The 12247-nt window shown below is 35.1% G+C and overlaps 2 protein-coding genes across 2 annotated transcripts; both read right to left on the reverse strand.

Moving 5' to 3' along the window:
- Nucleotides 1-4185: 4185 nt before the first annotated feature.
- Nucleotides 4186-6778, reverse strand: LOC145063417 (coatomer subunit epsilon-1-like). Its single transcript, XM_079011029.1, has 7 exons — nt 6517-6778; nt 6345-6434; nt 5427-5578; nt 5006-5141; nt 4744-4899; nt 4501-4580; nt 4186-4404 (listed from the first exon to the last, which is right to left on the reverse strand). Exons 1-7 carry the CDS (start codon nt 6679-6681, stop codon nt 4311-4313), a joined length of 873 nt encoding a protein of 290 aa, XP_078867155.1. The 5' UTR covers nt 6682-6778; the 3' UTR covers nt 4186-4310.
- Nucleotides 6779-7298: 520 nt separating this feature from the next.
- On the reverse strand, nt 7299-11836 carry LOC145061094 (Phototropic-responsive NPH3 family protein). The gene is made up of 4 exons (XM_079008473.1): nt 11102-11836; nt 10618-10687; nt 8744-9949; nt 7299-8284 (listed from the first exon to the last, which is right to left on the reverse strand). Exons 1-4 carry the CDS (start codon nt 11158-11160, stop codon nt 7700-7702), a joined length of 1920 nt encoding a protein of 639 aa, XP_078864599.1. The 5' UTR covers nt 11161-11836; the 3' UTR covers nt 7299-7699.
- Nucleotides 11837-12247: the final 411 nt, after the last annotated feature.

The raw sequence follows: 12247 nt of genomic DNA on the forward strand, positions 1-12247 counted from the left end.
CCCAGATCTTTTACATATCTTGGAGTGTTTCCAAGAGATAAACGCATCCATAATCTTCTTGTGTTTAGAAAACACATGAGATAGCACTTGGAATCCAATGAATTTGGGAAGTTAGATACATAGATGGAAGAAATTCGTTCCACATCTTTACTATATATATTGAAGATCGGTTTAGTAGTCTCTCCTTGATACCATCCCTCTTTCTCCTAAAAACCTCCAATACCATTACGCCCATTCTTTATCCCCAATTTCCAAACCCAACCCTCATCTGACTTCTCCTTTGTTGCTTGATTCTCTGTGACATCCCTTATTTTTCAACACAAAAAAAAATATTTACGCTTTCAAAATAATAATATCTTTACTCTCGGAAAATCCTAGTAAAATACAACATTTTGAATACAAATGATTGTTTCAAAATATCAAAACTCTAAGGATTTCATAATCGATAAATAATATATTCTACAACATAAAGACCTAACGGTCCTAAACACAATTACAGATCTTCTCTTTAACCACTCTGCATCTTATTCAAGTCTTCATCAGTCTTAGCACTGCTACATGTGATGCATATAAAATGAGTGGGTCGGATTGAGAAACTTAGTGAGATACATAGGGTTTTCAATCTCATAATCTTATTACGATAATAATCCACAATCAACAAACCTGCAAAACCAATTGTTATCCACAATACAGATATATCATATCTGTAAAAATCTACCCCATCTCGTCGATTCTCCCATATTGATCATATACACCAATCTTACGAGATTAATTCAGATGGATCACTATAAGCAACGAATGACTATACTGCTTTAGAGATTCCCTAACAGCAAGCGTGGATCAAGAAAGACAACAAATGAGAGGGATTGAGTACTCGAATGAACCAGTGTTTATTAACACCGCAAGACAGTTAAGTCAAGGGTAGTCATCTATATTTCGCTAGATGACTTAGACATGCTATCAGTGTTCTGGTTACAAGTATTATTGAACATAATTCTACCCTCATACGCACCCTATTTGACTGACTAGAAAATGGCTCAGACATACCTAATAGTAGTGTGATACAGACACACCCTATTTGGTAGTCTACGAAGCTCATCCAATCAATTCATAATTTAAAACGATAACTCACGAAGCTCATCTAAAAAGAAGAGGAAGGGGAATACTAATATATCACTCCTATACGCACCCATACCCCGCCATATCACAAGTGAACAAAGTTCTACTCTTTGTGCCACACACACACACACCTTTAATATAATGATGCCCAATATCCAACTTAATTGAACTAAGCGTCTCTTTGGGTCTTAGTCTATTATTTAGACAAGATCAACACAAATTACCTGCTTCTGTAATATCCTTACAATACAAGATATAACTAACACTCCTTCAACCTAACTCAAACTAAATGTCCTTGACAAACCTTAAATTGTAACTAGACCGGTTCATTATTCATTATCATTGCAGTCTTTGTGATACTCTCATGATATACATTATGACGAATATTATCCAACTTAATTGGATCTAAACATCATTTGTATGTTTTAGTTTAGAAACTAGACCATACTACAATCTCTGTAATCAACATCCAATATCAGCTATGTTTAGTCAACACTATCCTAATTTAGCATATATATTTAACACATATGATTAAGTATTTATTATTAATCTTCTCAGTAATAATAATACTTTTATTATTATCATGTAAATAATATATATATATATATATATATATATATATATATATATCTTAACACATACATAACCATATCTGGTCTGCACAGCGTGTGTCATCAAATATACATCTAACACATATTCCAGTCAATAAGCATATAATTTACATATAAACTTTCAACAAATATTTAATAATTTTAATAAATACTTGTATTAAAATCATGATCATTAAAGTAGCTATGCACTCACCTGATTGCGTTTGGAGATCCTCGGGAAAGCAAGCTCCTCGGCTAATACTTCAACTTATCCCTTTTAAACAACCTAAATATGAATATTACTATGCTTCAGTTTTCATTCATATTTTATAATGTTATATTAACTATTTCCACATTCCTCAGCAATCCCAAGGAATACTTCAAGTTCTATTGAATAAGGAACAACCAGGTAAGATCATATCGAAGGTAGGATCTGTTTGGTATACAGAGTATACTATTTTGAAAATCCACTTTAAACACCTCATTGGATCTAGCCTAGACATCACTCCCGTAAGTAGATCAATCAGTATTTTGACTTGGAGTCACTGATAAATCTTATTTATAGGTTCATAATAACGATTATGAATATAAATATAAGTTACAATTAAAGCGTAGTAAGTGCAGCTTAACTTATAGAGTTTCAAGCGAAAACCAGAAACTGCACTGGCAAAACTTTGACTCTGAACACTCCTTCTCGTTAGGATATCTGATGCCTCAGAACCTCGAAAAAGTAGTCAGAAACTCAGGAGAATCGGGCTTAGAGTGGGGGAGGTTCTAGAGAGAAATGATGAAATATTTGTGTGGGAATAAACAACATTCACTAGCTATTTATAGTATGCTAGAATGGAGGGCGAGTCCCTGACCCATGTGTGTCGTGCCTTGGCGTAGGCGGCAAGCATCTCTTGCAAACGTGACACATGGCTCATGGTGAGTGGTGTTGCGTCGCCTATAGCAGGTGAAAAATCGTGAATCTTCAAAAAAATCATATCTTTCGCATACGAACTCTGTTTTTTATGTTCTTTGTAGGTATTTCCAAGTACTATAACTTTCTTTTAGACTCCATCAACTAAATCTCATTCTATTTTAAATTTTACAGTCTATGAAGATTACACTGCAAAAGACCGTGCAAAATTCATAACTTCTTCATATGAACTCCATTCTCGACTGTCTCTATATCGACCGATTCGTATTTACGAGATCTTCAACCCTTATTTACATTGTTTTGGCTACCAATCAATTGATTTTAATTTCAATTTCTATGTTGTACCTTGTTGTATTGTGTCACACCGAAACTTAGAAAAATCAAAACTTTTTCATACAAAATCAGATTTGAGCGTTCTTTATACGTCACAGAATCATCATCGCAACTACTACAACTTTCTTTAAAATTATTTATCCTAAATAATCTTCTATTAAAAACGTTATTATCACTCGTAACGCATACGACGAACAATTATCCTTTTCGATGATTTTAATTATAAATAATTATCACTTATTATATTTTAAACGTCTAGCCCGAATCCATGAGGGTTACATTCTCCATACATACTGGACGATAGGATATGAGTGGTAGGAGTAGGGTGGGTAGGGTGGTGGACCGGTGGTATGGCTATGTAGATAGGATATGTAAGGTATGTTAGGGTTAAAGGTGGATATGAGGGTAGGATGAGTTTATCTTTTAGAAACTTTTGGAAATGAAAAAAATATATAAAACAATAATTAAGTTGCATGTAATTTTGAAAAACAAAAAATTCTCTTTTTTCTTTGAAATTTTTAAAAAAATCTTAAACAAACATGTTTCCAAAATTTACTTTTCTTATTAAAAAAAAAAAAGATCAAAAAATTTTCCAAAACAAAGTGCACATTTAATGTTTTCTCTTTTCTCTCCCTTGCTAATGGAATTGAAGCTTTCACAAGGTAAAATCTAAACTTAGCTACATTCGTTGGTACATTTAAAAGTAAACATTAGAGGACACATCTGATTTAAGAAAATTATGTTAAAATGTAAGTCATAGCTGTGTTTGGCGTGTCACAACTTGCTTATTTCATGAGTTTTTTTATGTTGTGTTTGTCAAGCCAACAAATAGTTTATAAGCTAGCTTTTTAAAAAGTTATTTAGACTAATTTTTTATGAGTTTTTTTAAAAAATTTCAAATATACACCTTAACTAATTATAGAAACATATTCTCTTAAATATCATTTTATGTAATTTTATATCTTTCAAAAAATAATTCATTGCCTTTTTTTCTTTTCGTATATTACATCACTATTCTCCTGCAAGCCTTTTCTTTTCTTATGTATCTTATTTTTGGATGATCCAACAATCCATATCTACGGAAGTCAAAGATCTGATTGTTATTAGTACCATGTGGAAGCATCCTCCCATGTGAGATCACTTGATTAATACTTCTCTTAAAGTTAAATCCCATTTATTTAAATTAACCCCATGTGAGACACCCTTTGACCAACTACTCCACGACAAAACTATTACTTTTTCCTCTATTAGAAAAAACAAAAATCAATTATTTTCTGAATTTTTAGTCACATATATTCAAACACACAAGTATTCAAAATTGACTTCCTTTTCAAAAATCAACATCTTTAAGCAACCGTTTGTATTGCTCTGTTGAAATTCTCCTCTGCAGTTAAACCCCGTTTGAGTAGCATGTGTTCTGGATCCGACAGTTTTAACTGACTGCAACCAAAAAAAACACAAAAAACTCAGTTTCTAAAAGACTACAGTCTGGATAAATGATATTTTAAAAAAATATTTAAGAAAATGACTGCAAACCTTAAAAACCTTGAAGAAGGTTTCCCAAGATGGAGACTGCATACAACCAGATTAGCCAGTGTTTCTCGATCCTTTGCATCCTATTTGAAAACATTACAATTAACTTATTCAACTTTTGTCCCATTGACATCAGTGTCAGTGTCAATGTCAATCTCAGTTCAATGCATGTCACATGCAGTACAACCTGTTTTGTATTTGTCATGTAATGAAAAACAGGGGCTCGTTTGGAAATTGGAAATTTACCTTGTTGAGTGCTTCTAGTAAAAATGATTCAGCTTCATCAAAATTGGCCATTTGCATGGAACACACAGCCTTCCCATTAAGGATCAGACTAGTCATTTGGTACTTCTCAGAGAAATCTTGGAATATGAGATATGCTTCCTGTATCTTTGAACCACCCTATTTCATAAAATTGTACACTTCATAACAAAAACAGTTTTTCTTATATAGGTTACCAGATTAAGTCATGTCCCCAATAAGTCAATTAGGTTGAAAAAACACATACCACAGCTAAATTAAGCCATGCAGTTGCAAGCTGAGTCAATGTGTGATCCTCATCAATCTGTTGCATAACTCTTAATTGCTTCTCAGCATAATCTGATCTGTGCATCTTGAGGAAAATGTGGACATTCAAGGCATATCTGAAAGGGACATAATGCATTAGGAACAGAATAAAAGAACAATAATCCCTGTTAAATCAAGATCTGTTTATAACCAAAAATATTTGATTGTTTGTAGTTATGGAGCTGTGTGCAACTAGGAGTGGCAAAATATAACTGATGTAAGATTAGAATGTAGAGTATTGAGTGTATGTGTATCCTTTATGGGGATTAGTAAAGAAATAAAATTAATAACAAATAACATCATAAAGAGAGAGAGAGAGAGAGAGAGAGAGAGAGAGAGAGAGAGAGAAAGTAAAACTCAACAGTTCCATAGTCCCTCCAGCATTTGTGTGTTTGAGAGCCTCATTGTAATCCTGTCCATGCATGAATATGGTGCCAGCAATAAGCCTGAGTATTGGATTGTTCCCAATGGCATCATCAGCCAACCACTCTTTTATACTTGAAATGATGCTTTCCTATCAGATCACATAATAATTACTAGTTAGAGAAATGGCCCATTTTATCCCTGAAATGACAACAGAGGTACATGTACACAAATGGCATACAGCATACATGCTTTTATTCGTTAAGAACCCGTCTTGCTTTCAAATTTCAATTGTGCATGTTGCAGTTCATGAAAGAAAACTTGACCTAATTGCAGACATAGAAAAATTATTAATATTATTTGACTAATGTAAATCACTGAAGAACAATTCATGAATAGAACAAGACTTTCAAGTAACTAAGATGACAACAATAATTCATGTTACTTCTTGCCAATAAAATTGAAAGTTTTGACTAAGCTGTGCACAAAACTTTGAATTATTTGTCAAATATGTTGAGTATATAATATATCATGCAGTAAATACAAAACCAAGGAACCATCTATAGACTTAAACCATATGATTTTAGCAATGAGTAAGGGAAATAGTAACTTCAAGATTAGAACTCTCAACAAAGGATTTCCCAAGTTGTATGGAATCTCAAAAACAAAACTTATTGCAATATCTACAGGATATAAGAATTCTCCGTTTGTTTCAAAGTGATGCTGTCCTTCACTTCAAAATAGAACTTTCAACAAAGGTTGCAAATTGCAATGCTACTGAAACCTCAAAAGGAGAATTATTGCAATTTCCATGGAACAGAAAAAGCAACGTGTTTCATTTTTGTAGACAATGATTATGTCCATATTGCATACAAGTTAATAGCTATCGACATGACTACGAGATCAACAAATTTTACCTTGTTATCGGGGCTGGAAAGATACAAAGCGAGTAATTTCACGGCTTGCAGAGGTGTCGCCGCAGATGAATCGACTTCATTAATCACAAGCTATCGAAGATCAATTCAATTACAACACATGAAATCAAACAAATGAGAAAAATAATAGATAGATAACGAAGAAATCACATACTTCGTAGCTTCCAAGGGCAATGTAGGATCTATACACAAGGCAATCTCGTTCGATTAAATCCTCTTCCGTGAGGTTGGGGATATCGCTGTTGTTGATTGCGGCTTGATATGCTCCCAAGTAGAAGTTGTTTCTCAAATTGAACAACACATCGGGTGCCATCGCCATTGTTAATCGGATCTAGATCGGAGATCGGAGATATCAACAGATGGAGAGAACGCGAGCAAGATGTTTGTTCGGCAGTTCTTGAAACGGTTCAAAGAGATGTGGCAAAATGGTTTATCAGTGTTCTTGAGGACCTTCAGCTTTCAATACTTGTCAACTTTGGCCCTTATTTATATAAACACTAACAAAAACGGCTCAAAGAGATGTGTAAATTGTAAAATGATTTACTTTTCTTCCGAACTTATTATATCCAAAATATGTCCAATAACTTCATGCTTACAAAATACAAAATATAATTAATGACTTTTTCTTCAAAAAAAAAATTAAGTTGGAAAAAGAAAATTGATTTCATTATCTAATGTATAAAGAAATATAAATATATACGAGAATAAATTGGAAATTATTTTTTTCCAATTTTATTAATAGAAAAATTTTAATATAAATATGTACTAAATATGGAAATGATTTTTGTAACCATTTTAGAAAGAGAAATATAAATATATACTGAAAATGAAATGAGAATAACTTTTTTACTACTTTTAGTAAGTAAAGAGGTTATTTTCTTCAAGTTAAAACAAGCCCATCAAAATATTACAGAAAAAAATATATCAACAACAAAATGACCAAATACATATTTCCATTTTCCTTGATAATAAAGATCCCAAACAAATAACTTTTACTCTACACACAAGTCTTCTTACAAGTAAGTTACTATGACCACATAACATTTATAACTCAAACTAAACATAATCAACAAGAGAGCTAATAAAACATACAAAGAGCTCACAAGTAAAAAAAAAAAAAAAAAAAGATATTTGCTTAGCAATTATACTAATTGTATTGTTAAATTTACTTATTTGATCATTACATCAAATATTATGATCACCATTTACCCACCCTTCTTACCTTCCAACCAAAAACCAACATTTCAGACACCAATGTCACATCATCATTCTACTCGATAGTAAAATTGCCAAACAAATATCTTTTTTCTCCAATTTCAACATTTTTTTTTCCAATTTTACCCTGCCCAAGACAAATCTTTCTTATGCTTATGTTGCTTCTCTCTACCCTTTTCAATCTTCCCACTTCCATTATTCTGCTTGCTAACACTCCCCTCTTGTGCACTACACATCTGAGACTTAAGTTTAAACCCAAACTTCTTCGACATGTTACCCCACGCACTGCTGCCACCACCACCACCACCGCTGCCGCCCTTACCTCTGCCCAGTTTCTCAATCTCCTGCTTCATATTCGAACACTCTTTTTCAAGCTCAGACACCCTCATCCTCATACTATCCATACCAACTTTCAGAACTTGATTCTCCCTCACTGCTGTGTTCCAGCCACCACCGCCGCCCTCCTGGGCGGAAACCACCCCGCTTCTTAACTGCCGTGACCCGTCCGCCAGATTGTCAGACACCAAGAAACATCCTGCGATTGATGTCCGGAGCTGCAACTGCTCGAAGAAAAGAACTTGGACTATGATTCTTAATGGCAATCTTTCATTCTGTGCAGCATGTGTGCAAGCTTCTAATGATAGTTTTTGGCAATCCATGAGTCTACAGAGTTGTTCTCTATCCGAATCTGCTAACCATGGGTGAGACTGCATTTGGAAAAAATAAAATGAATAAGATTGGACCATTATACCCTTCCCAAATACCATTCAGAAAACATATTTATGGAGAAATAAATGAGGGCAGATTTGTAAAAAGTTTGGACTTACCAGGGAAAACCCATCTCCCTTGCTTTCTCTATTAAGTCGTTCTTTCTGTATTAAGTAAAAAAAGAAACACCCATATATAGAATACCGGATTAAGTCCTTACATGACTTAATCTGATAAGCTATAAAACTATATAAAAGGTGTTTCACTTTTACTTAATATAGAAAGAACGACTTAACAGAGAAAGCAAGGGAGATGGGTTTTCCTTGGTAAGTCCAAACTTTTTACAAATTTGCCCTCATTTATATCTCCATTTCCATACGCGTGCTGTAATTTTCTTAAATATTTTTTAAAATCGTTTATCCAGACAACACATTACCCAAACAGTAACTTTTTATTACCTTCAAATAAATATCAATTGCGCGATACAATCCATCATCCAACGGTCTAGCATACTCGGGAACCGCACCTGCAAGAGACTGAAATTTTGGGAGCTTCAAATTAACATCGGGTGCAACTTCAGCCAAATAGCCATCAATAAGCTTAGCCACCATTGTAACCGGGGTCAAAGAAGGTGAACCCAACAACTGTTCATCATCTTCAATTGAACAAGGAGATGCACCACCCGTTGCTTGATCCATAGCCATGAAATGCTCAAGCATCCGTTGCACACAATCAATATTATACAAAGTCTCCATCGAATAAGAAAAATTTGGCATCAATAAATCCTCAAGTGTCGCCTGATCAAGTTGCAGCCCGATTCTTTTTTCCAAATTCGATACACAGCTCGGGCTGGCCCGTAAAATCAACCCGGTCCGTAAAAGCCCGAATAAAAAGGTAGTTGACACGAGCCCTTTTTGGACCGGAAGTAAACGGTCGATTTCTTCGAGTAAAATCTTTTGATCTTCCTCCGGTGGTGGCTCGGCGGTGTGGCCCGCCGGAGCACTTTTCCGGCGAGTCAACCCGGGTAAGTACTTTTTCGCATAATATTCAAGAGACCCCGCGATGATTTCTTGTTTAATTCCACGGGCTTCCATAGCCGAAATTAACCGTTTGTAAAGTGGTAAACTTAAAGATGAAGCATCGTCGTACCACCAATCGGAGCTCACGTTTTTCGGGCGGGCCCCGGTGCTAATTCCGTTCCATAACACGCTACCACCGGGGCTCTGCATGGGCCCACGGTGGTCCACCACAGGCCAACCAAATAGATTCGGGTCCGTGCTTGCTTTGACCGCCAACGAGTCAATGCACCGTTTTGTGATGTTGAGTTCTTCGGCGTGTGGGAGATCGGGAATGGATTGGAGAGATTTTAGGGAATCTTTCCAATTTTTTAAAACGGTTTGATTGAAGAATGTTTCGGTTTGTGAAATTAGATTGTCTTCGCCGTATTCTTCGGTCATTTCGAGGTGCTCGGCGGCACACCGGAGGTGGACGACATTTGAGGCGGTGATTTCGTGTTTTACACCGTAACAAAATTTGGCAACGAGTTCGAATGTTTTGGCCCCACCAGGGATGTTGGGGAGGGTTATGGTGCATATTTTGTCTTCTTGTTCGGAAGCTTCTGCTATTAATCTTTCCATAACCCCACTTCTTGAGAGCAAAGGGAACTGTAAAAAAATGAAAAAATCACAAAGTTTGAAGATTTATTCGATATACATGAAAATGATCAAAGCCTTATTCGATATACATCAAAAAGATCAAAGCTTTATTTAATATACATCAAAAAGATCAAAGCTTTATTAGATATACATCAAAAAGATCAAAGCCTTATTCAATATACATCAAAAAGATCAAAGCCTTATTCGATATACATCAAAAAGATCAAAGCCTTATTCGATATACATCAAAAAGATCAAAGCCTTATTCGATATACATCAAAAAGATCAAAGCTTTATTCCATATGCATCAAAAAGATCAAAGCCTTATTCAATATCAAAAAGATCAAAGCTTTATTCGACATACATCAAAAAGATCAAAGCTTTATTCGACATACATCAAAAAGATCAAAGCTTTATTCGATATACATCAAAAAGATCAAAGCCTTATTCGATATACATCAAAAAGATCATAGCTTTATTCGATATACATAAAAAAATGAGATTATTATGCACTTATGAACAACTTGATTTGGATTTTTGATAGTCAGGATCCTTTGACTCTGAAGGTCAATTATGTGTAGATCGATTTTAAGACTACAAGTTGTTCGGTTGATGATCAAAGTCAAAATATCACAACAAAATCACAAATAGAGACCAAATTGAGTGGTAAAGTTTACCTTATGGAGATGGAAGGACATATCCTCTACTTCAACCACAATATCACTTGGGAGACCGGTTGTGCAAAACCTACAATAATATTCATATCCGGGTTCTTTAAATTTCTATAAACACAATTTTAAACTTCACAATACAAAATTTGGCTTTAAAGTTCAAAGATGGCAATGAAGATCGGTTATCTACAGTTCTGAGTTTGCAAACCATGAACCTCAAAATTCATAAGAATTGAAAGAAATAGCTGACCAGATTAACTCAAAAAAGAAACACCGTCTAAGTACCATTTTCTAACAAATATGATATATGTCCAGAGATCAAGTCACATATCAGAGTAATGTATCACAATAACACACAAAACAGCGCAAGTACTCGGTTGCACCTCATGATACACATGCATATTGTATATAGTAATACAGATACATACATAAATATATACACAATAGATCAGAAAGAATAAGAAAATTTTACTAAGAATAAAGAATATACCAAGCTTGGCCTTGTCTCTGGAATGCATCTGCTTTAGATCCCAACTTCATACAAGCCATTTTTGCTGTTGAAGATACAAAATCAAACCCTCTACACACTGCAAACCTTTAATCACCGACAACAATAAACCCCACTGTTTCACCAATGCACGTTGACAAGTCAACGGAACACAAATCAAACTCCAAAAACCCTAAAAGATCGCACAACTTAACAGAACTCAAATTCACAAACCCTGACCCCAAATCTAGCATCAATCAATCGGAAGAAACCACATTACGAAACGAAAACGAAGCGAAATGAACTCTAACCCACTTGAGAAAACTATATGAAAACCCAAATCAAGACAATAAATTTAGGTCAACCCCTCCACAAATACAAGAACAACTACCCACTTGAAGCCATTATTGCTGCTCTGACATAAAACCCACCACAAGATTCCAAAATTTAAACCTAAAATACCAGCTTTAATTAAGGGGTCAAAGAGAGTGCGCACATGGTGGTCGCTTACTGTTAATACACACAATCAAATATCTCTCTGCCCAAAGACCCTTCTTTTAGTCTTGTTGAAAAACTCGAAACGTGGGGTCCTTTTTGGGTTAAACCTACTCATTGCTTTCTTGAATTGAGAGAATCTTTTAAACAATGGCACCAGGAGGCAAGAGGGTGTGTACGTAATTATGATAATGTTTAAAAAATGGGAGTAGTTATCTTCCAAATTAATTTCAAAGTTGCTAAAGAAAGGGAGGTTATTAAATTAGGGCTCAAACTTTGAAAGTAACAGCTATGGTGTTTATCCAGCTAGGCCATGTGTTGTTGCTTGCTTACAAATTGGTTCTATCGTACATACCGATGATATTTTTTATGGGTTTTGGATCCGTAAATTTGCCGAATTGGAATTTTCCGAGAATCTTTATATTCAGATAGGGGTGAGCATTTGGACCGGTCCGGATCGGACCGGACCGACTCTTGGACCGGACCGGTTATGGAGAATTTTGTGGACCATAGACCGGACCGGATGAGTCGTGTCCGTGTCCGTGTCCGTGTCCGGGTCCGGGTCCGGGTCCAGGTCCAGGTCCGATTTTTCGGTTTTTGGACCCGTTTGGACCGGTACAAGTTTAATTGCATAAAGTATAATAAGTAATTTAC

The sequence above is a fragment of the Lactuca serriola genome, chromosome 7 (assembly GCF_051521515.1).
Source record: "Lactuca serriola cultivar US96UC23 chromosome 7, Lser_US96UC23_V15, whole genome shotgun sequence".
NCBI lineage: Eukaryota > Viridiplantae > Streptophyta > Magnoliopsida > Asterales > Asteraceae > Lactuca > Lactuca serriola.

Excerpts from the sequence above, each read along its gene's own strand:
- LOC145063417 (XM_079011029.1), bottom strand. The coding sequence starts at position 6,681 with ATGGCGATGGCACCCGATGTGTTGTTCAATTTGAGAAACAACTTCTAC. Across the intron at positions 4,900-5,005 it reads CATGGCTTAATTTAGCTGTG|GGTGGTTCAAAGATACAGGA; the intron begins GTATGTGTTTTT and ends TTTATGAAATAG. Across the intron at positions 4,581-4,743 it reads TACTAGAAGCACTCAACAAG|GATGCAAAGGATCGAGAAAC; the intron begins GTAAATTTCCAA and ends GTTTTCAAATAG.
- LOC145061094 (XM_079008473.1), bottom strand. The coding sequence starts at position 11,160 with ATGGCTTGTATGAAGTTGGGATCTAAAGCAGATGCATTCCAGAGACAA. Across the intron at positions 10,688-11,101 it reads CAGAGACAAGGCCAAGCTTG|GTTTTGCACAACCGGTCTCC; the intron begins GTATATTCTTTA and ends ATATTATTGTAG. Across the intron at positions 9,950-10,617 it reads TGTCCTTCCATCTCCATAAG|TTCCCTTTGCTCTCAAGAAG; the intron begins GTAAACTTTACC and ends ATTTTTTTACAG.